This window comes from Argopecten irradians, chromosome 11 (assembly GCF_041381155.1).
Source record: "Argopecten irradians isolate NY chromosome 11, Ai_NY, whole genome shotgun sequence".
NCBI lineage: Eukaryota > Metazoa > Mollusca > Bivalvia > Pectinida > Pectinidae > Argopecten > Argopecten irradians.
This window is the reverse complement of record NC_091144.1, coordinates 12,603,736-12,627,132: the sequence shown is the minus strand read 5'-3', so window position 1 is coordinate 12,627,132 and position 23,397 is coordinate 12,603,736. Positions and strand designations below refer to the sequence as shown.

The window sequence follows — 23,397 nt, the reverse complement described above, 5'->3', positions numbered from 1 at the left end:
GGATGCCAGTACCTGCATGTATTTATATACTATTAAAGGTATATAAATGTACATTATATTGTGTAGTAATACAGTGATTATAATCTAAGTGTTATCAGATTGTTTTATTCCTTCCTATAGCTATAGCTAATCTCATTCTGCTAGAGAGTTCATCTGAGCTTGATCAGTTGGTTGAATTATGATGTCTCAATGTTACATTGCCAATATCAATTTGTTCCATTGAACAGAGTTGCCTGCCCTTGTTAGTTATCTCCCCATTTTAGCATGGAATTCATTTTAACATCATTTTGGTTTTGATGTGAAGCCATCAAATGATGCAACATTAAGTACTTGGTACACATAGTGATTTACAGACATTTCTAGCTTTCAATATTATCAATTTGATAGAAACAATAATAATATTTCAAACAATGACTTTGTTATAAAATGGAGGATAACGTAGACTTCTGAGTTGTTTGGGGGAGGCAATTATTTGATTTATTTGATTTTACTGTACCTGGTCAGATATTTTGTTTACCATATAATAATACAATGTATATGTTTCTTGCATCATTACACCTTACAGCTGTACCATTTGATAATTTCTTAATCTGTGACACAGCAATGTAGTCCTGCAGATAATAAACATATCATGAAAAAAAGGGTACAGCAGTTGTCAATGTATAAACCTGTGTACATCCTTAATGTTGTAAAATTGTGACAGAAATACATATTGTAACCATGTATTTATTATATTAATCATTGTACCTCTCTTCATTGAATATGAACAATAATCCTGATTTATCTTATCTGATGATGTTATTTTATCATTATTAAGGTTAGAGTTCTTATTCAGTGTACATTTGTACTTGTATTATTTTTCATCTGTTACTGTGTTTGACCCAATAAGTGTCCTGGGAGCTTTACAAAAAGGAACAGGGTGGGGGGTCATTATTTTTATGAAATGACGACACAATTTTAAAAAGAAAATTGACAGATAAAGAAAGAATATTAAAAAGGTTTTATAATATTGGCGTGTATCTAATTGTATGATAAATTTAACTCAAGATATTTAAAGTAAGAAGGGGAGTGTTATAGGAATGAGGGGGCCTATTGGGTCAAATATGGTGGTTATTTACGTATTAGGTGTTCATGTAAATTAGAATAAGCATCATACCCATTTATGTGAGAAATTTTGCTAATGGAAGTGTAGGAGTGTAAGTGTTTAACTTGCATGCAGGTTTTTAACTTAATCTGTATGACACAAGTTTGTGGGATTCATACTGGATGATGTTTACAATTGCAATTATATCTTTTTTCAGTGTCTTAAAAAGTTTATTAAGCCAAATACGGAATTTTGATATTCCTTTCTGATTTCTATGAAAGCACATTGTAATTTGTTACAAATTAAAGTTCATTTTATATTGTATATTTGATTTACAAAGTCATTGGTAATTTTTCTTCTTTGTAATGACAATATTAATTTGCCTGATTTTCAGAATTTCAATGCTTGTTAATTTTCAGTGAAGCTGTGTGGATCTGTGTACTCTCCCAGTATGTATGACACTATTTACCACTTGTATGTTTCAAGGCTGAAGATCTCCACAAGGAGCTGTCCTTATCCAGGAAGAAGTTGGAGTACAGGTTCCGAGCTTTCACTGGTGACCTTACAACCGGATATACGGCCAAACGTAACACAGCTGTCCCTCAGTTACCTCAACAATAAAGGTCAAAGATCATCCTTGGGATCCTGATCAGACGGAATGGAAGGGGAGATAATCCATGAATCACCCTGACTACTGGTACTAATACTGTTCTATAGAGGTCAATGTCTTCTGCTCATTGAAAGGAAAAGAGAAAACATTTTAAGTTCTTAACTATGGCAATTTTTGTATTGATTTGAACTAAAAGAGACTTACAGTGGAACTATTTGTATCATTAATTTATTTTTAAATGTAAATAGAGATATGTATATTACACATAATTTATAAAATTGATATTTGAATACAAATGTACTAAATGTATTATTGTTTTTTGTTGGTCTTTTTTAAATGTTGTTTACTTAAACAATATTTATTTGTTGTCACAAAATATTCTTTTAAAAAAATGTCATTGATTGCAGGTTTTCTAAACTGTTGAATTATACTGTGATATTAATAGGAACTAACATTTACAAAAAGCTGTATTTGATACCTAGAAGAGATCCAGTTCATTTATACAAAACGTGCATAAATATCAGTATTGCAGTTAGCCAAAATAGTTATTGAATATAATGTGTACAATTTGTAATTTGTTAAGTCAAATTTTACATATTGATTATAATTGTTTTTATTTTCTCAATTTTTTATCCTACATACCGTACTCAAGAGGGAATAAAGATAGAAATGACAGGACAAATACTGATACAGCTGCTGTGATTGAAATAAAGTTTAAAATTAATTACTTAAAAAGAAACTAGTGGTAGCAACCTTTTTAATGCTTTGTAAATATATTATCTACACACCAAAGAAGTTTGAATATTTCTTCATGACTAAAAATGGTAATAGATTAAAAGTTTGTATATAATTCATGTGAAATCTTTCTAATTCACCACACAGAACACATTTTTAGTTGATGTGATTTTAGTCTCACTGTCTTGCCAATCAATATTTAGATAGAAATACAAACTACATATTAAATACATGTTATACACTATCTTCCACAGTTTTATACAGGAATCATCGATTTCAAACAGTTTTATCACTGCCATTATGAAATCACAAGATTACTTTGTGGTAACATTCAACAATAATTATTGTAGAATTCGATTTTTATTTATGGCGAAATCAAGAGTTTTTTTAGCTTCAGTACAATAGCAAACTTTCCAATCATAACAATTGGTTTTATCTGAGTCAATCATCGGTGCTGTGACATTTTGAAAATTTCCTTGACTATGTTATCATTTATAAACATGTGAATGGATCCATTGGATGCAGTATTAATGTGTATTTGAAAAGAAAATGTACAGAAGAAATATATGTAAAATAATTACAAACCAAGGCCTAACAGAGCATCCCTCAGTCAAAGTCTACGGATTTTTGTATTATTGGCTAGTATGATTTTCACATTTTGCGTTTATTATCGTAACTAAATGAAAGCTTTTCCGAATACATTCTTTAGAAAAAAAAAATCAAAAATATAAAGTTAAGATTATGAATTGTACCATGAATATTGTGTGGTTATTGTAATATGTTTACGTGCGTCTTATATCCCTTATTATTATGTAAATGTCTTAGTGTATACATCATTATAGAATCTACTTTAAAAGTACAGTGTAACTGAGTAGTCACAGCTGGAGTATTTTTGTATTACTATTTGGTTGTACAAATATATGTTAAACTTTGTGTTTTCTGTGTTTGAACCAACTTGTTTGAGTGTATGTACATGCATGTAATATCCAGGTGTGCAAGTCAAGAAGAAAGTATTTATTAAGAGTGAACATAATGTCAACCTTATTTTCATAGAAATATTGAAATGCTGTGAAGTATTTTTGTTTTAATTAAAATATTATCATAATACAACTTACATCTATGAAATAACAAATTGATCTTTAAACATATTTAGCCACATTTGTGAAACTAATCTTGTATTGATAGCAGCTTACCCTATTAAAGTAAGTCATGAACTAGTCTACTTTAAACTGTTACATTCCAACTTGGTAATTTCCAAAATAAGATTATTTTTATGGACATTAAATGTGTATGAATGACGTTGTATGAAGAATTGTAAGAGAGGAATTAAACAGTTACTGACAAATGTGATAATAGTTGTTGTCATTTTGAATACCGTACTATCTATAAAAATAGACAGCTAAACATGAACATTTGGCCAAATTTGGATATTGAAATTGAACGCAGAGCCTATTTGCATACATTGGTGCCCATCTTGGATACTCCAGGAGTTAACTACAGTAAACCAACTTTCTTTCACCAATTCAAAAACTGAATTTATCTATTAAAATATCTTTAAATAATATCAAAGTATAAATATTCCGTCTCAGCATATTACAAAGTTAGCTCCCCTGCGGGTAGGTATCGATTGTTACGTCATTATTTTGTGAGCGCAATTCACGTCGTTTTCTCCGAAACGTATGACATTACGCTCGCATACATATGATTTCACAATCAATACCTACCCGAAGTGCAGATAACTCTGTAATATGCAAATTCGGAAAACATATATAATTAATTTACAGAGATAATTAAACTTTCGCGAATTAACCTCAATCGTGAAAATAAATGGCATGTGAAAGAAGATTGGTTTATAGTATCGTCTCTCATTATATTCACCACTGAAGGCTCTGTTTGTGACAATAGAAGTTCATCAGAACAATTGAATAACGGCAGGGTACACTGTGTGACTGCATGGGCATCACTCCTTTCTAATCCTAAAATCCTAGAGGTCTGGAAGATCACAGGTGTCGAAAAATGCTATATTTTTATAGAATAAGAAATCTGACCGTTTCTAAATTCTGTCCATACCATGAAGTTCAATCTCAATTAATAGGGTATGGAGCAGCATCATAACCAGGGGTCGCACTGGCTGACTGGTTAAGATGCTCTGACAAGCCCTTTACCTCTGGGTCACAAATTTGAATCCCATGTGGGGCAGTTGCCAGGAGTTTTCTCAGAGTACTCCGGTTTTCCTCCACCAATATCCTTAAATGACCCCGGCTGTTAATATGACATTAAAACTTAAACAAGCGGCCCATAGGGCCTGTATCGCTCACCTGTTTTTTTTTGTTTTTTTTTGTAATTCTGTAATTTAGTAATGATTAGTGATCCAAAAATCACAAAGACTTCCAATTAGAAAAAATAGCAAAATTAACCCCACGATTCGTTTAATTTTGAATCCCAACCATATAATGATGCTATAGATACCATACGAATATGCTATCCAATACATAGTTTCAGAGAGGAAGTAATTTATATGAAAAAAGTAGCCTAATTAACTTTTTTGGCCCCGCCCCTCGGGCCTCCTGGGGATCATTCCCATCATTTTTACAATTTTGAATCCCCACCCTATAAGGATGATACTATTGCATTTTGAGTGCTATCCCATACATAATTTCAGAGAAGAAGTCGTTTATATGGAAAAAGCCAAATTGACCCGTCCCTCAGGCCCCCGGGGGGGTCAGCCCCATCATTTGTACAGTTTTGAATCCCCACCCTATAAGGATGCTACCATTATACTTTGAGTGGTCTCCCATGCTTAGTTTCAGAGAAGAAGTAGTTTATATGGAAATAGCCAAATTGACCCCTTTTGGCCTCGCCCCTCAGGCCCCCTGGGGATCAGCCCCACCATTTGTACAATTTTGAATCCCCACCTTATAAGGATGCTACCATTGCATTATAAGTGCTTTCCCATGCTTAGTTCTAGAGAAGAAGTCATTTAAATATGGAAATAGCCAAATTGACACCTCTTGGCCCTGCCCCTCAGGTCCCCTGGGGGTCACCCCCAACATTTGTTCAATTTTGAATCCCAACCCTACAAGGATGCTACCGTTGTATTATGAGTGCTATCCCATTCTTAGTTGCAGAGAGGAAGTCGTTTAAATGGAAAATTACCAAAGTGACCCCATTTGGCCCCGCCCCTCAGAGGTCAGCCCCATCATTTGTACAATTTTCAGTCAGTAACCCATAAGGATGCTACCAGTCAAATTTTGATGAATTCCGACCAGCGGTTAAGGAGAAGAAGTTGATTGTTGACAGACGGATGGACAATGGACGCCGGACACCAAGGTATGGCATAAGCTCACCTTGGTCCTTTGGACCAGATGAGCTAATATAACCAAACCAATGGGGTAACATCAGACCCTCAGGTTATTTTTCCATCAGTATTAAAAAATTGCTTTACATTTACATGAAGTTCCATATTTACATTAAGATTTTTATAAAATATCCCTGCCTCTGTAGATACTGCAGCACAAACTTAAAACTAAATCACAAACTAAAACTAAATCTATAAACAAGCAGTGGTTCTTATGTTTACAAAAAACTGAAAACTGAGTTTGGCACAATATATTTATTTCAATTTGTAAAAAATAAACATGCAATTTGTTTATTGACAAGATAGTTGTAAATATGACTAAGGTTGAAGAAACTAATATGAAACCTCTTAAAGTAAACTTCTGACAGTAAACCTCTTAAAGTAAACTTCTGACATAAACATAGATGTACCCATCAAAAGGTACTGTTTAATATTCAGTAAAAACAATGGAATGAAAGTGTATATACAATGTATACTCTGATATATTGTAAACCAACTTAGTTTTGCGTTGATTTCATTTCACATTTACATGCACAACAACTTTTTATGATGATTAAATTTCTCAATTTACTGTTAAAACAACTTAATAATCTTGTAGTTGAATCGTTTATGCCTCGTTTAAAGTGAACAGTCGGGCAAGGATGGCTAAAGTCGGTAAAATGGTGTGAATGTATCCAGTATAATTTCTTATGAAATGGAAAAATAAAATCTCTCGTCAAAATCTGTCTGCGTACGAAGAAATTAATTTAAAGTATAGAAATTCTAAAACGTCCTCCCGGCTCACTATGTCCGTAGTTACATTTCCATGCAGCCTCGCTTTCAATGCTATCAACTTTTCTTTACTTTAATGGTCAGAACTGGGAAACTAAGCAGAACTTGACCGTCGTATTAATATGTGAGAACTTTTGGAAGGCTAATGAACGCATTTAGACTGGTTTTCTTTGCCCGACTATTCACTTTAAGATTAAACAAAATTTTATTGCACATGAAAATGAATTGGCTTACAGTACAATCATAAAATTACACACACTTCATGTATAATCCTGAATATCTGCTTCAAATCGCAAGATTCCTACATACCATCAGTATAAAAACTTGCATAAAGTTCCACTGTGAGACAATAATACCAATATGACAGATTTTACATGTATAAAAATCTTAATCAAAGATATATAAATAGTATAAATCTAAATAATATATTTTTTTTAATTATTATTCATACTTATTTTAACTACCACTAAGGTTTCATCAAAAGATTGAACACATTTCCATTTTTAGGTCACCTTGACCTATTGCGATAGCCTTTTGTCCGTCGTCGTCCGTTGTCTGTCGTGTGTCGTCCGTCGTGCATTAACTTTTTGTTGTGAACACGATAACTTGAGCAAATGTGAATCGAGATTGCTGAAACTTTGTATGTAGCTTAATATTAACAAGATCTCGGACGAGTTCAAGTTTCAAGGTTGCTGAGTCAAGTTCAAGGTCACTGCTACTATTTTTAGGAAATCCCTATCAGCACTAGCGGCTTCATTCCTTGAGTGATTTTGATCACACCTCACACATAGACAAAGGATCATAATATCTCGGACAAGTTTGAGTGTGAAGATTGCCAGACTAATGTCAAGGTCACTGTTACTATTTTTAGATAATTTCTTTGTCAGCACTCTAGCGGCTTCATTCCTTGAGTGATTTTGATCAAACTGCATACAAATACAAAGGACTGAAAAAGTTTGAGTTTCAAGGTTGCAGGGTCAAGGTCAAGGTCACCGTTACTATTTTTAGAAAATCATTTTCAGTGCTCTAGCGGATTCATTCCGTAGGTGATTTTGATCAAACTTCACACAAATTTAAAGGACCATAATATTTTCGATAAGATACAGCTTCAGGATTGCCAGGTCAAGGTCACTGTTACTATTTTTAGGTCACCTGACCATACGTCATAGTGACCTACTGCAATAGCCTATTGTCCATCGTACGTTAACTTTACTTTGTGAACATGATGACTTGAGTAAATGTTAACCGAGGTTGATGAAACTTTGTATGTAGCCTTATATCAACAAGATTTCGTACGAGTTCAAAAATGGGAATTATTCGACAGTTACGTACAAGTTGTTGCCCTTTGTTCTAATTTTATCATTGTGCTTGTGAATAAGATAACTTTGGTAAATGAGAACTGATTTTGATGAAACTCTATGTAGCCTTATATCAACAAGATCTAGGATGAGTTTGAAAAAGGGAATTTTTCGACGGTAACTATATTATAGAGTTCATGTCCTTTGTAATAATGCTATTATTGGACCTTGTATTCTACAGATATTGTGGTGCTTTATCAGAATTGTGAATTTTATAACCCTTGGCCTCTTTGTTTGCCCCTGGGGAGGAGGCTAAGTTTGCTATAGTTTATATTGAATACTTCTTGGGTATATTTTGTTTATTTTCTACTGGAAATTGTTCAAACTTTTGATTCACATTATAACCACAAGAGGACATTTTGCTATTATGTCATTTTGACCCTGTCTCATCCCCAAAGGCTGAGGGGTGGAGCCAAGTGGGGTCCAAATGGCTTAAATTTTTAGGTCACCTGATACAAAATTTGAATACAACAATATTCTGAATATGATGATTTTGTTTCGGGATCCCAAACACTCATTTATTTCGTATAGTGTTCACAGGGTCCATGGATGATAAAATTAGAAAGAAAAATAACAACCATATGTCAGTTATGATAAAGTGTTCCAGTATGCAAATTCATCCAAGACCTCATTGCATACAGAGTTTCATCAACATCAGTTCATATTTACTTCAGCTTCTGTGTTGAATACAGGAGGGGAAAAATTAACACACCATGTGTTAAAGTCCCTCATAGCTATTATGTTGGCCCTTAAATGACAAATTACTATTGGATGTCAGGTGACCGTTAAGGCCCATGGGCCTCTTGTTAAAATATCCACTTACAGTTACTGTACTAGAACTAGTACTATGACATTTAGAGACTTGTGTTGCGTGCAATGTTACAGTAGTCCATTTGGTGTAGTTATTTTAACTTATCTTTATTGTTCCGACAGCACTTTTATTAATGCTTATTACAGAGATATTAGTACACTAACATACCAAAACAAACATGTCCATCCTCTCTAACTCACATTCTCTCCCATTACAAACATGTCCATCCTCTCTCATCCAACCCAAACTCTCTTTTGTAAAAATTCTCTCCATTAACTATTTCTTCACACTGATCAAGAGTTTTTCCCAACATGGCCAGTGTTAACATTGCACTCTATAGTTTAAAAAACAAAGGAAATATTTCAAAATATAATTTTATATTAATTAATCATTCTCTCCCATTACAAACATGTCCATCCTCTCTCATCCAACCCAAACTCTCTTTTGTAAAAATTCTCTCCATTAACTATTTCTTCACACTGATCAAGAGTTTTTCCCAACATGGCCAGTGTTAACATTGCACTCTATAGTTTAAAAAACAAAGGACATATTTCAAAATATAATTTTATATTAATTAATCTCATTAACAGCTTAATATAAAACTTGTCCTACAAATACCACAAGCTTGTAAAGCTTCACTCATTCATTGTATATTAACATTAACAGTGACATGAAATAGTAGCTCACTGTCTTTTGTTGTATTTATATTCATGCTTATAGATAAACCTATGAAGTTTTGAATTGGAATTTCTAAAATACAATACATGTATGTATACAGTAATATATACCTATAATGCAATTTTATGTTAGTGCTCTTGAACAGTTTATTTGAGATTAACAACCAATCCACAATAACTTCCATTAGGTAAACAAAGGAAAAGTTTTCTTCTCATATTTCAGGAAGAATTATTAAGTAAATAGATTCCTTCTCATAACTAAATTATTTATCAAAACTGTGCTCTTTTCAAAATTCAAAAACCATGATTATAATCGAATGGATCTAAAAAGTTGATCATTCCTGTTAACATAATATAGATTGATCCTCCAGTTAATCAGATCTAGAGTAATATCCATTATCATATAAGGACATAGCATGCACACAAAACTTCCAGCAACCACTTTTCAGGCTGGTTAAATGCCTAATCACATGCATGCCTGAGCTTTGGCATTAGGTAAGACCAGAAATCCAAATGTGTGAGCAGGCCATGAGACCGGGGCCCTGACCGCGGTGGGAATCATCAGATCAGGTAAAGAATTGCCATCCATCTGTAGAAGCTTTCCATTTAAATAAACATCTCTGGAAGAAAATACACTTCATTATTTTAATACATTCGGTTTAAATAAATAAACATATTTGACAAACAAAACAATACTGGGTACTCTTTATCAATATGTTTTTATCAATAACATATTGAATAAACAAATATTAGATTTCTTTTTACATTTAACCAAAACTACAATTACAACTACAAAAACACACATTATACAAAATAACAATTATATGAGTTCATAAAATGTTCACAACTATTTGTTATAGTTTTTTTATGCCAAGAACGTAGATGATATTGATCCTTTGTTAGGAAATTTGCCGTACGATAGATCAAGAGCGGGATACGTAGCTATATGCATACATAGTACACAATTAACAATGGCTTTAGGTTTCGTATTTTGAAGAAGAAATACGTTTATTCAATATTTTTAATGTAATGATATAAAATACCTATAAATCATAACAAACGAAGTATTAATTATGATACACGTATATTACATAAAAGCCTATCATCGATTACAAGGTCAAGGGGAGTAACTCGTACGTGCCAATTTAATTGACTAAGAACACGGAATTCGGCAGTCCGGAAAACTCGTAATCCAGACGGTTTAGGCTGGGAACGAAGGTGTCCGGATTATCGAGGGTCCACTGTATTATGATTTTTTTTAATTTACTAGTAATAAGAATCTTTCAGTTAGAAAATCATATGGTTCACTTAGTCTATTTGTTTTGTTCTATTATTTCGAATATTTTCTCTGATTTAAAAACAGAGCTGTTAAGTTTTAAAAAAACAACAAAAACATTCTCAGGTATGTTAGCGTCAGATGTTTAAAATTTCAAGTTCATTGTTCATAATAAAAAAGATTTATTGACCTAAGTGAAAACTACTCAAATCATAATAAAGGGATATCATATTACAGCATGTAAACCACCTTACTTTTGCAAATTCATGGCCAATAATTTTTTCACGTTTTATTTACAATTTATAGTCCCATTGTAGTACTGTCCCTCTGTTCCAATCCTTTTTGTGACAATTACTTTTTGCTATATCTTATTGCCCGTGAAATTTAATCACACAAGAAAATAAGTTTGTTTACAATATGTAAGATAAGTATAAACAATGTGTCCGACTTACTGGGAGCGTAGATCTCCGTCAGAGTGAAGGAGAAACATCTGCATGTCCTGATTACTAAACATACTAGACGTTACATTGGCGGCTGTTGTCCAGAGGTTCAATATGTAAACAGTCACACTTCCAGCAGGGAATTTGTCTCTGGAAGAGAGTGAATACATCAATTTATTATTGATGTGAAAAGATGTCCTTGTTCAAGAAATAATCTGGTAAAATACAAAATTGATGTAAATGGAAGCAAGGTGAATGCAGTACACTACATCAGTCATCTTCTTTCCATGCTAAGTGGATACAGTGTAATCAAAACCACCTGACAACAGTAATTATAAGAACACCCTAAAATTAAAAAATAACTATAAAACATTTAATTTAATACATACGTGGAGCAGTGGGCATAGGCTCTCAAGTGTCGTGTCTTGTCAGAGGTCTCAACTTGCAGCACTTTGGAACCTACAAGTTTCTTATAGAGTACAGAAAGCCAGTAGTCCTAAAACAAAGACATTGATATAGGTTTGATTCATTGTTTTATTTACAGACTTCAATAGTCAACCTGAATCTTTATACATGATACACTATACAAGATACAAAGAATCACTTTTGCATATCAAAAATATATTCAATAGAAAGATTTTTATTTACTCTACACAAATTCGAGTTTTCTTATCAATCATTATTAATTCTTCTTATTAATGACTATATACTTTGATTTTATTATGAGCTTGCAGCAGAGAGATTAGAAGCTGCAAGACTACAGAAACGTCTCTTGACTAGAGAGAAGCTACCTTAATATTATCATAATGTTGTTCATAACTAGCAAGTTCATTATTTCATTAGTGTTAAATGGGCAGATATAGACCCAATGTTATGAAATAAGAACAAATTTTCAGTAGTTGTCCTTACAGGATTTGGTTCCAAGTTTTGCCAGTCGATCAATCCGTAATTAGCACCGTAAAATGCTTGACGTATGACCACTTCAATTCCCTGACTGGCAGCCACCCCAAGCTTATCTAGCCACCTACAAGTCATACACAGATATTAGTAGACACAACATACATAACCATCAAACACACAGGACAATAAATATTGAATTGTCGATATTAAGATGACAATAATCAAAGTTTCAAGTTCATAATGTTATTAATAAATAATACTTATTCCAAAAATAGAATCAATCTTCAGACTCATTTCAAAATTATGTTGAAATACTAGTGTCATGTTTTTGTTAAATATGTGCTTCTGAAATCAATTTTTCTATCAAAAACATAATCAAAGGCATTATGTAACTAATTCTTAAAATCCTATTGCCATTTGTATCATAATCCAGTTATTTCCCCTTAAACCATAATTTATAGATTACAGTCCAGTTACCTTTCCTAAATCACATACATGTATATCAAAGTCAAGTTATTGTACATCCGCTAAACCATTAGATTCACAGTATAGTTATCTCCCCTTAAGCCATAATTTCTGCATCACAGTCGAGTTAAGTAATCACTTTTCCTTAATCCACATACATCATTAAAACTATTCATGAAAGACTATCTTCCATTCAACAAAGATTATAAAGAAGTTCTCACATAAATCCAGCAACGTATCTGTCAGATAGTCCTTTTGCTCCTCCTCCCCAGGCAGAGCTAGTTTCACCAATCCAAACTCTCTTTCCTGGAGCGTACTGAGCTGCAATCTTGTTTCCCGTGATTATCTCTGGAGCCAGGCCATCCAGAACATAAGGACTAAGGAAGTCTCCCATCGCAGCAATTCGTCCATCCACATAATAACTAAAGGAAAGAATATAATTTCATAGTCAAAAACATGTGGATTTATGAAGTCAATTTTCGCAACAATTCTTCAATATACATACCGTAAAAACTTGTATAATTTGCACACCAGTGTAATTTGCGCACCAGTGTAATTTGCGCAGATACTTTTTAGGGCTGAAAATGCTGAAAAAATCTATCATCAATATATTTTGTGCATCAAAAAATTTGGGGAAAAACAATGTCCAGGGAGTCCCAAAATCGATGTATGAAGGTGACAATTTCAATGTAAAATATTCCCCATAAATGCTTGACAACTCGCACAAAGAAGTGTTGTATTTAGAAGAAATAATATTAAAACCAAATTGTGTTTTTTTTTTTCTTTTATTGGCCACCGTTACAGATGTCCAAAACATCGGTGGTCTGGTCTGCCGCACTCCATGCACATGTCAATGTTTTGAGATATTACACATGAATAGTAATCAGGAATATTTGAAAAGATTAGAATCTATTTACATACTTAAACTTGTCACAACACATAAGTTATTAGTGTGTTTGAGATCATTAACAATCAATAGCAATTGGCTAGCGGATACGTAGTTTATCTTGCAACAATCAGAGTGTGAGTAAACTCGCTACCTGTACGGTACCAGATCCAAGCTGATGACTAATTATATAACAATATGTTTAAAAATGTCACCTTGTAGCTTGTTAATTCTGCAGTAATAAAATTGCAAACCACTTATTGAAAGTCTTAAATATAGGTCAGTTTAAGCATCTTATAAATCCCATGTGTGTTTTGACTTTTTGCACACGGCCTGCAGTCGGGCGGTTCCCTACTTAAGGAGCATTGCTAGATTTGCTTTCGGAGTTTCATGTGCAATTTGACTAGAAATGTGAAAATTAATTATGATATCTAAAATAAAGACGTAATAGTATTTAATCAAGTTAATGTTGATGCACTTTAAAGAATGAATTCTTTGATTTTAAGTAGATACAGATGCATTGTTGACAATATATATAGATCGGTTAAGCTAACTAGCCATTCATTCACAGCTCAGCAAACCCAGTCACTGGTGATCATACACACACACTCTCTCTCTACAAGCTCTCTACAGACTCTCTCCCCTAAAAAAAAACAGGTAAACTAGATTGACCCAGCCAAAGTCACTGATTGTTGCTGTCCCATTATACTACGAGGTGTGCAGGGTATACATCTCTTGCTGTCAGTAGAAGCCATGCTCTCAGTCGCCATTGAATTCTCGGGGCAAATGGAAACAAGACATCGTGATCATAACTTAACACTTTAATTAGCCTTAGATAATCCACTTTAATAGGTGAGGCATTGTTTTTACAATCTTTAATACCTTTTATCATATAAAATGGTTGCCATAAACAGAGCGGTACCTCGACACGCATTGATCGTCAGCCCCTCAGAATGGACAGATTTTTTCCCCGTAAATTTTTTAAATCTCCTCTATCAATGTAATTTGCACCCCAAACTTCATATTTTATTTTTGCACAGAAAATTGCGCAAATTACACAAGTTTTTATGGTACATGTATTTATAACTATAGCAGTCCAAAGAAAGAAATAATTATACTTTCAATCTTATCTCAAAATCCAGAACAAAATTCCAGAACATATTTACTGAAAAAAAAATAAAAAATCTATAGCAGCCACTATTATCCACATAATAAGTAGAGTCACTATGTGATATAACATATTGCTTTTTATTTTAGCAGACCAAAATTTTCGTGGTTTGATCATAAAATGAGAAAATCAGATATATTATGTTAGGGACTTTTAAATTTTCCCAATATGGATTTTAAAGGTATCTCACTATTTCACATATCAAACTTTTTGCGAATAACATCCCTGCGAAAATAACCAGCTATACGGTATTGTAGATATCTTGGTACACCATTTCTGTACTTTAAAAACCCTCATATTGTTCAGAATGAATTTTCCACTGTAATTATTTCAGATTGCTGTAATAAAGATCAAAGTTCATACTCACTGATGGAATGTTGGAGCTGTTACAATACTTCCCCCACCATTCTGTAGAAAGCTGAAAGTATAATAAATATGTAAATAAAAAGCCCATCCAGAATATTGTTATATAACTAACTTGATACATTTTAGTTTTAAAGATCTGTTATTACTACTTACTCAGAGAAGAATATCTGTGATCTGACGTGTAACAGCTGTGTCACACTCTGCCCCATGATCTGTTGGTACTACTTACTCAGAGAAGAATATCTGTGATCTGACGTGTAACAGCTGTGTCACACTCTGCCCCATGATCTGTTATTACTACTTACTCAGAGAAGAATATCTGTGATCTGACGTGTAACAGCTGTGTCACACTCTGCCCCATGATCTGTTGGTACTACTTACTCAGAGAAGAATATCTGTGATCTGACGTGTAACAGCTGTGTCACACTCTGCCCCATGATCTGTTGGTACTACTTACTCAGAGAAGAATATCTGTGATCTGACATGTAACAGCTGTGTCACACTCTGCCCCATGATCTGTTGGTACTACTTACTCAGAGAAGAATATCTGTGATCTGACGTGTAACAGCCGTGTCACACTCTGCCCCATGATCTGTTGGTACTACTTACTCAGAGAAGAATATCTGTGATCTGACGTGTAACAGCTGTGTCACACTCTGCCCCATGATCTGTTGTAACTATCGAAGAATATCGTGATTGACTGTAACAGTGTGTCACACTCTGCCCCATGATCTGTTGGTACTACTTACTCAGAGAAGAATATCTGTGATCTGACGTGTAACAGCTGTGTCACACTAGGCCCCATGATCTGTTGGTACTACTTACTCAGAGAAGAATATCTGTGATCTGACGTGTAACAGCTGTGTCACACTAGGCCCCATGATCTGTTGGTACTACTTACTCAGAGAAGAATACCTGTGATCTGACGTGTAACAGCCGTGTCACACTCTGCCCCATGATCTGTTGGTACTACTTACTCAGAGAAGAATATCTATGATCTGACGTGTAACAGCTGTGTCACACTCATAGGCCCCATGATCTGTTGGTACTACTTACTCAGAGAAGAATATCTGTGATCTGACGTGTAACAGCTGTGTCACACTAGGCCCCATGATCTGTTGGTACTACTTACTCAGAGAAGAATATCTGTGATCTGACGTGTAACAGCTGTGTCACACTAGGCCCCATGATCTGTTGGTACTACTTACTCAGAGAAGAATATCTGTGATCTGACGTGTAACAGCTGTGTCACACTCTGCCCCATGATCTGTTGGTACTACTTACTCAGAGAAGAATATCTGTGATCTGACGTGTAACAGCTGTGTCACACTAGGCCCCATGATCTGTTGGTACTACTTACTCAGAGAAGAATATCTGTGATCTGACGTGTAACAGCTGTGTCACACTAGGCCCCATGATCTGTTGGTACTACTTACTCAGAGAAGAATATCTGTGATCTGACGTGTAACAGCCGTGTCACACTCTGCCCCATGATCTGTTGATACTACTTACTCAGAGAAGAATATCTGTGATCTGACGTGTAACAGCTGTGTCACACTCTGCCCCATGATCTGTTGGTACTACTTACTCAGAGAAGAATATCTGTGATCTGACGTGTAACAGCTGTGTCACACTAGGCCCCATGATCTGTTGGTACTACTTACTCAGAGAAGAATATCTGTGATCTGACGTGTAACAGCTGTGTCACACTAGGCCCCATGATCTGTTGGTACTACTTACTCAGAGAAGAATATCTGTGATCTGACGTGTAACAGCCGTGTCACACTCTGCCCCATGATCTGTTGATACTACTTACTCAGAGAAGAATATCTGTGATCTGACGTGTAACAGCTGTGTCACACTCTGCCCCATGATCTGTTGATACTACTTACTCAGAGAAGAATATCTGTGATCTGACGTGTAACAGCTGTGTCACACTAGGCCCCATGATCTGTTGGTACTACTTACTCAGAGAAGAATATCTGTGATCTGACGTGTAACAGCTGTGTCACACTAGGCCCCATGATCTGTTGGTACTACTTACTCAGAGAAGAATATCTGTGATCTGACGTGTAACAGCTGTGTCACACTAGGCCCCATGATCTGTTATGTACTACTTACTCAGAGAAGAATATCTGTGATCTGACGTGTAACAGCTGTGTCACACTAGGCCCCATGATCTGTTGGTACTACTTACTCAGAGAAGAATATCTGTGATCTGACGTGTAACAGCTGTGTCACACTAGGCCCCATGATCTGTTGGTACTACTTACTCAGAGAAGAATATCTGTGATCTGACGTGTAACAGCTGTGTCACACTAGGCCCCATGATCTGTTGGTACTACTTACTCAGAGAAGAATATCTGTGATCTGACGTGTAACAGCTGTGTCACACTCTGCCCCATGATCTGTTGGTACTACTTACTCAGAGAAGAATATCTGTGATCTGACGTGTAACAGCTGTGTCACACTCTGCCCCATGATCTGTTGGTACTACTTACTCAGAGAAGAATATCTGTGATCTGACGTGTAACAGCTGTGTCACACTCTGCCCCATGATCTGTTGGTACTACTTACTCAGAGAAGAATATCTGTGATCTGACGTGTAACAGCTGTGTCACACTCTGCCCCATGATCTGTTGATACTACTTACTCAGAGAAGAATATCTGTGATCTGACGTGTAACAGCTGTGTCACACTCTGCCCCATGATCTGTTATTACTACTTACTCAGAGAAGAATATCTGTGATCTGACTGTAACTGACACTCTGCCCCATGATCTGTTTACTACTTACTCAAGAAGAATATCTGTGATCTGACGTGTAACAGCTGTGTCCACCTCTTGCCCCATGATCTGTTGATACTACTTACTCAGAGAAGAATATCTGTGATCTGACGTGTAACAGCTGTGTCACACTCTGCCCCATGATCTGTTGGTACTACTTACTCAGAGAAGAATATCTGTGATCTGACATGTAACAGCTGTGTCACACTCTGCCCCATGATCTGTTGGTACTACTTACTCAGAGAAGAATATCTGTGATCTGACGTGTAACAGCTGTGTCACACTCTGCCCCATGATCTGTTGGTACTACTTACTCAGAGAAGAATATCTATGATCTGACGTGTAACAGCTGTGTCACACTAGGCCCCATGATCTGTTGATACTACTTACTCAGAGAAGAATATCTGTGATCTGACGTGTAACAGCTGTGTCACACTCTGCCCCATGATCTGTTGGTACTACTTACTCAGAGAAGAATATCTGTGATCTGACGTGTAACAGCTGTGTCACACTAGGCCCCATGATCTGTTGGTACTACTTACTCAGAGAAGAATATCTGTGATCTGACGTGTAACAGCTGTGTCACACTCTGCCCCATGATCTGTTGGTACTACTTACTCAGAGAAGAATATCTGTGATCTGACGTGTAACAGCTGTGTCACACTCTGCCCCATGATCTGTTGGTACTACTTACTCAGAGAAGAATATCTGTGATCTGACATGTAACAGCTGTGTCACACTCTGCCCCATGATCTGTTGGTACTACTTACTCAGAGAAGAATATCTGTGATCTGACTGTAACAGCTGTGTCACACTGCCCATGATCTGTTGTACTACTTACTCAGAGAAGAATATCTTATTGACTGTACACGTTCACACTGCCCATGATCTGTTGATACTACTTACTCAGAGAAGAATATCTGTGATCTGACATGTAACAGCTGTGTCACACTCTGCCCCATGATCTGTTGGTACTACTTACTCAGAGAAGAAGAATATCTGTGATCTGACATGTAACAGCTGTGTCACACTCTGCCCCATGATCTGTTGGTACTACTTACTCAGAGAAGAATATCTGTGATCTGACGTGTAACAGCTGTGTCACACTCTGCCCCATGATCTGTTGGTACTACTTACTCAGAGAAGAATATCTGTGATCTGACGTGTAACAGCTGTGTCACACTCTGCCCCATGATCTGTTGATACTACTTACTCAGAGAAGAATATCTGTGATCTGACGTGTAACAGCTGTGTCACACTAGGCCCCATGATCTGTTGATACTACTTACTCAGAGAAGAATATCTATGATCTGACGTGTAACAGCTGTGTCACACTCTGCCCCATGATCTGTTGGTACTACTTACTCAGAGAAGAATATCTATGATCTGACGTGTAACAGCTGTGTCACACTCTGCCCCATGATCTGTTGATACTACTTACTCAGAGAAGAATATCTGTGATCTGACGTGTAACAGCTGTGTCACACTAGGCCCCATGATCTGTTGGTACTACTTACTCAGAGAAGAATATCTGTGATCTGACGTGTAACAGCTGTGTCACACTAGGCCCCATAATCTGAAAATTCTTATAATCAGGCAGAATTTTCAATAAGTTGTGCATTGTAGTATAGTCCTTGGCAAGCTGAACTGGTGAAATATCAAATCCGTATCCATGGAAATCATCTGGTTCTAAAACACAATAAATACACTATTATAATAGTATGTCTCCTTTGCTTATACTTCAACTGTGTAAATGTGTCTATTTGATGAATTATCTCTTCATAATGTGTGGAGGTTATATTTACTTCTGTCCATCTGTATGTGAATGTGTCTGTTTGTATGTCTGTCCTCTAAAACTCCAAAACGTTCAATTTGTATATATATAGACAGCTGTATCAAGCTAGTGCCTTAGTTGTTCGTTTGCTTTTCGGTTCCTTCCACTTTTGATATCTTCTGTAAACCACCATTACATTTTCCTTTTGTTTCCAGGTTATAACCCTAAAATCATTCAACTTTTAATTAGCTCCATAAAACTTTCTATACATGTCAGGCTAGCGTCCTAGTTGTGTCATTTTCCTATTGCGGGCCTCCCATTTTTTGTACATTTTCTCTTTTTACTATAGAAACATTAAAATCTAATCTTAGGACAACATAAATCTCTAGATATTCAACCATGAAACACACATAGACTCTACATCAAAATACAGTGTACTGTGGGGCATGAGAATATTGCTATACTTTGTGGCATCTTGTAAGAAGTTATATCTGATATAACTCTAAAATATCATCAATAGTTAATCTATTAATAATTATAACACAGGTTTTTACCATTTCCGAGCTCCCATCCTGCTAAACGATATCCCTTGGATGCTGTGTATTTCAGAAGCAGCTTAGCATTATCCGGATCCCATTGGCCGTCGCGACGAAGGAAAACATTGAAATCAAAGATAAAGTCCCAACCAACCTTGGTCATAAATTGGTTGATATCATCCCACATACTGGCTGAAAGAAAGATAATTCTAATCTATACATTTACATACTTTGTATATGATTGATTATAAACAATGAATTAATAAGAGGACACCCAGAGAGCCTTATCATTCACCTGGTTTATTCATTTCATAAGAAAGGAATGTTACCAGACATGGTATAGGTTTCGGACCAAATGAGCTAATTTTTTTAAGATTCAATGCCTGTACCATCTTTTTTCAATAATTATCAAATAAATGATTATTGAATAAATTATACTAGATCAAATAAAAGTTACACTCTGAAGAGATATTACTTGTCAATTTAATCATTCACACCATTATAATTAAAATTCAAAATAGGAACTGGGTTAAATTTTGTTAGAAATCATCAAATTATAAACTAACCTGTCATAGTAAAATTAGTATAGTTCCTTTTTTTCCCATATTCAAAATCATTAAGTTGTGGCATTGATTGGTAGGATTTGTCCGGGTACATAACCCCTTGGGCTTCATTTGTCTCTGTTTCATTGATCGAGAATATAAGGAAATCTGCCCTATTCCCTCCCATCCTTAGGTAACAAGGAGACAGCGCTTCAGCTATCACCTGCAGCTTCTTGGATCTGGAATGAAAATAGACCAAACTATTGACATGCAAATTAAAGGAACTGTAAATGTTTTGTAGATAACACATCAGTTAATGTTTGTACACATACCTGGTAAGTGAAAGATGCTCCATCGCTGACAAATAATATTTTGTTCTCAATAAAAAACAGCAGCAGACGAATTACATGTAGTATTTTTCTTCAGTACATTAAAATAGGTATTTACTTTTACCACCAATGAAAAGTTTGAGCTAATATTTTACTTCCAAGATAAAAATACTAAAAACAATTAATTGTGCCCCGAAAAAATTCTGTGGCAATATATGTCCTATATAGAAGTACTGATTGTGCATGGACCAAAAGCAAAATAAATTGTTTTATATTATTTTTTGTGTTAATTAGACATATATATACATGATTAAACACCAATTACTGTTCAAATGGTGAATATTGTTTATGCTCTGTCGGTGGTGGAGCAACTTAAATATAATAAAACTATATTATATGATACTTTCCGATTTATGTTTAGTATGTTTGTTCGTGAGAAGTTAAAGCAGTTATACTGTTTATTTCCTGTAAATGCAAAGTTGCATAATCAGTAGGCCTCCTAGAATCTTAAATTATAACATCCTGCTCAAAATCTTGCTAGGTAGGATACTATTAATTTTGATCTGCATATTTTGAATCACATGATGGCTGCAGTCAGGTGGCAAATTTATGTTTTCAAAGTGTTTTGGAAATGGGGGCTGTTTTAATAAATGGGTGGTGGCATGTACTTCCTTGACTTAAACACTGGTACAGGTGGAGGTGAGAGGAAAATATTTGTTCTTTTTTTATTTATTTATTCATAAACTCACATAAATGGAAGAATGATATCTCATCTCCAGAAAACCAGATGTAATGAGGGTCACAGGAATACTAACTAAAGGAGTCATCCGAATGATCCCAAATGATAGCACAATATTCTGCCATAATTTATGGGCCAGAGAGAGTGACAGACTAACCCTAAAGACCTCTCGGTCTTGAGGATGGTGAGATTACAATGAAATTGGAATGCAGAGTTGATCATTGGTGACAGATTTCGTTTTTGTTTATTCGGAACAACCTGTTCGACAATTTGTTAAAGTCATTATTTCATGTATATATCTTGACGGACCTGCGGTTTTTTATACAGGCCAGTGAGGGCTTTGTCAAGGCTCGTCTGAAAACAATATAAAATCACCAGTTCCGTCTTTGAATTAATAAACGAACAACTAGGTCCAACCAGTCATAATGCATAATCGAAAACGGCCAAGGATTGGATGGATCACCAGCGACCAGGTAGCTTTAAATTGGTAGAGCACTCTGGCTAGTGTTTGGGTTGAGGGCTCAGTTCTAATCAATGTCTGCATGACCTGGTGACTGTGTAGTTTCCTGCTCCTAGCTACTACACAGGTATAATATAGCTCAATCTGCTAGCATAGAGTATGCGGTTCTAGAGAATCCATCAATTGAGTGTCATAGTGTGTAGCAGGATTGGACTGAGTATATCATTAGTGACCTGGTGGCTCAGTCGGTTGAGCACTTGGCTAGTGTTCAAAGGGTCCGGGTTCGAATCCCGGTCTGGTTGATACATGCTAATTCTCCTTTATGTTACAAGTGTTTAGAAATGCCGGATTCGAACCTTGGTCCGTGCGCTACATTTTTTCCTTCCAGTTTAAACACCTTTTTTTTTGCAATATTTATCATCAGTGAAAATGTGATTACCGAAAATCAAGGTTTCCCCAATTCGCCTGGGAAACATTTGAATCAATGGTCATACTCAGGAAATGCGAACTAGTCGTTTTCAAAACCGAATCGCTATGGATACGCAATTCCGTATCATCGACACACATTGCTACAGTCCCTAGCACAACGAGAAGGCATAACTTCATCAGCTGCTGCATCTTCATCTTGCCGGAAGTAAACACTAGCACGTGAGTTTATGTCAAATATATGTAACACGCAATGCCATTGGTTAATATTCCGGTAGAGAAAAATATCAAACTAATCGTCCGGAACGCGTATGGCACCTTGTGAAAAATAAACAAACATGTCATACAGTATTGAAAGTATCAAAGAGTAATCAAATACAGGTGTTAGCAAACAATTACCTGAATTTAAAGTGCTTTTTGATATATCGTGTGCTATTCAGCATCTTCTGTGATATCGCCAGACTCAGAAAGTTTCTGTCAACTGTGTAAATAACAGTTGGGTATATCCTGATATCAACATTATCTTGTAATGCTCTTTCATTTGAAGAGAGTCGTATTGTACTGCCAACATTTAAGCTAAACCAACAGAAAATTACAACAACACAACAATTGAAAATTGACGGCATCTCCTCCCTGGGCCGTTTTCGATTATACGGTTTGACTGGTTGGACCTAGTAGTTCGTTTATTAATTAAAGACGGACCTGGTGATTTTATATTATTTTCAGACGAGCTTTGGCAAAGCCCTCACAGGCCTGTATCAAAAACTGCAGGTCCGTCAGGATTTATACTTGAAATAATGACTTTAATCAACGGTCGAACCGGTTGTTCCGAATAAACGAAAACGGCCCAAGTCGCGGAAATAAGGAATTCGCAATTTGTACTAACAGTAAAAACTCCCGC

General features: G+C 35.5%; 2 protein-coding genes across 5 annotated transcripts in view; one reads left to right on the top strand and one right to left on the bottom strand.

Annotated features, from left to right (window-relative positions):
- The window catches only part of LOC138334766 (leucine-rich repeat-containing protein 27-like), a 33,254-nt gene extending 29,480 nt beyond the window's left edge, over positions 1 to 3,774 (top strand). Inside the window, exon 11 of one of the 3 annotated variants that reach the window (XM_069283483.1) lies at positions 1,571 to 3,774. In XM_069283483.1, the coding sequence (XP_069139584.1) occupies positions 1,571 to 1,705 (135 nt within the window). In that variant the 3' untranslated portion in view covers positions 1,706 to 3,774. The remainder of the gene's footprint in view (positions 1 to 1,570) is intronic. The other 2 variants (XM_069283484.1, XM_069283485.1) reach the window with 2 other exon arrangements.
- Positions 3,775 to 9,277: 5,503 nt separating this feature from the next.
- LOC138334763 (heparanase-like) lies at positions 9,278 to 23,127 on the bottom strand. Of its 2 annotated transcripts, none has more exons than XM_069283475.1 (10): positions 22,896 to 23,127; positions 20,567 to 20,781; positions 20,019 to 20,192; positions 19,208 to 19,379; positions 14,907 to 14,957; positions 12,707 to 12,907; positions 12,030 to 12,144; positions 11,510 to 11,616; positions 11,133 to 11,270; positions 9,278 to 10,024 (listed from the first exon to the last, which is right to left on the bottom strand). In XM_069283475.1, exons 1-10 carry the CDS (start codon positions 23,120 to 23,122, stop codon positions 9,871 to 9,873), a joined length of 1,554 nt encoding a protein of 517 aa, XP_069139576.1. In that variant the 5' UTR covers positions 23,123 to 23,127; the 3' UTR covers positions 9,278 to 9,870. The 2 variants fall into 2 exon arrangements, with proteins under 2 accessions (XP_069139576.1, XP_069139577.1); XM_069283476.1 differs by lacking the exon at positions 22,896 to 23,127 and adding an exon at positions 22,510 to 22,729.
- Positions 23,128 to 23,397: the final 270 nt, after the last annotated feature.

Excerpts from the sequence above, each read along its gene's own strand:
- LOC138334763 (XM_069283475.1), bottom strand. The coding sequence starts at position 23,122 with ATGCCGTCAATTTTCAATTGTTGTGTTGTTGTAATTTTCTGTTGGTTT. Across the intron at positions 19,380-20,018 it reads AGGATGGGAGCTCGGAAATG|AACCAGATGATTTCCATGGA; the intron begins GTAAAAACCTGT and ends ATTGTGTTTTAG. Across the intron at positions 12,145-12,706 it reads AGATACGTTGCTGGATTTAT|GTGGCTAGATAAGCTTGGGG; the intron begins GTGAGAACTTCT and ends TATGACTTGTAG.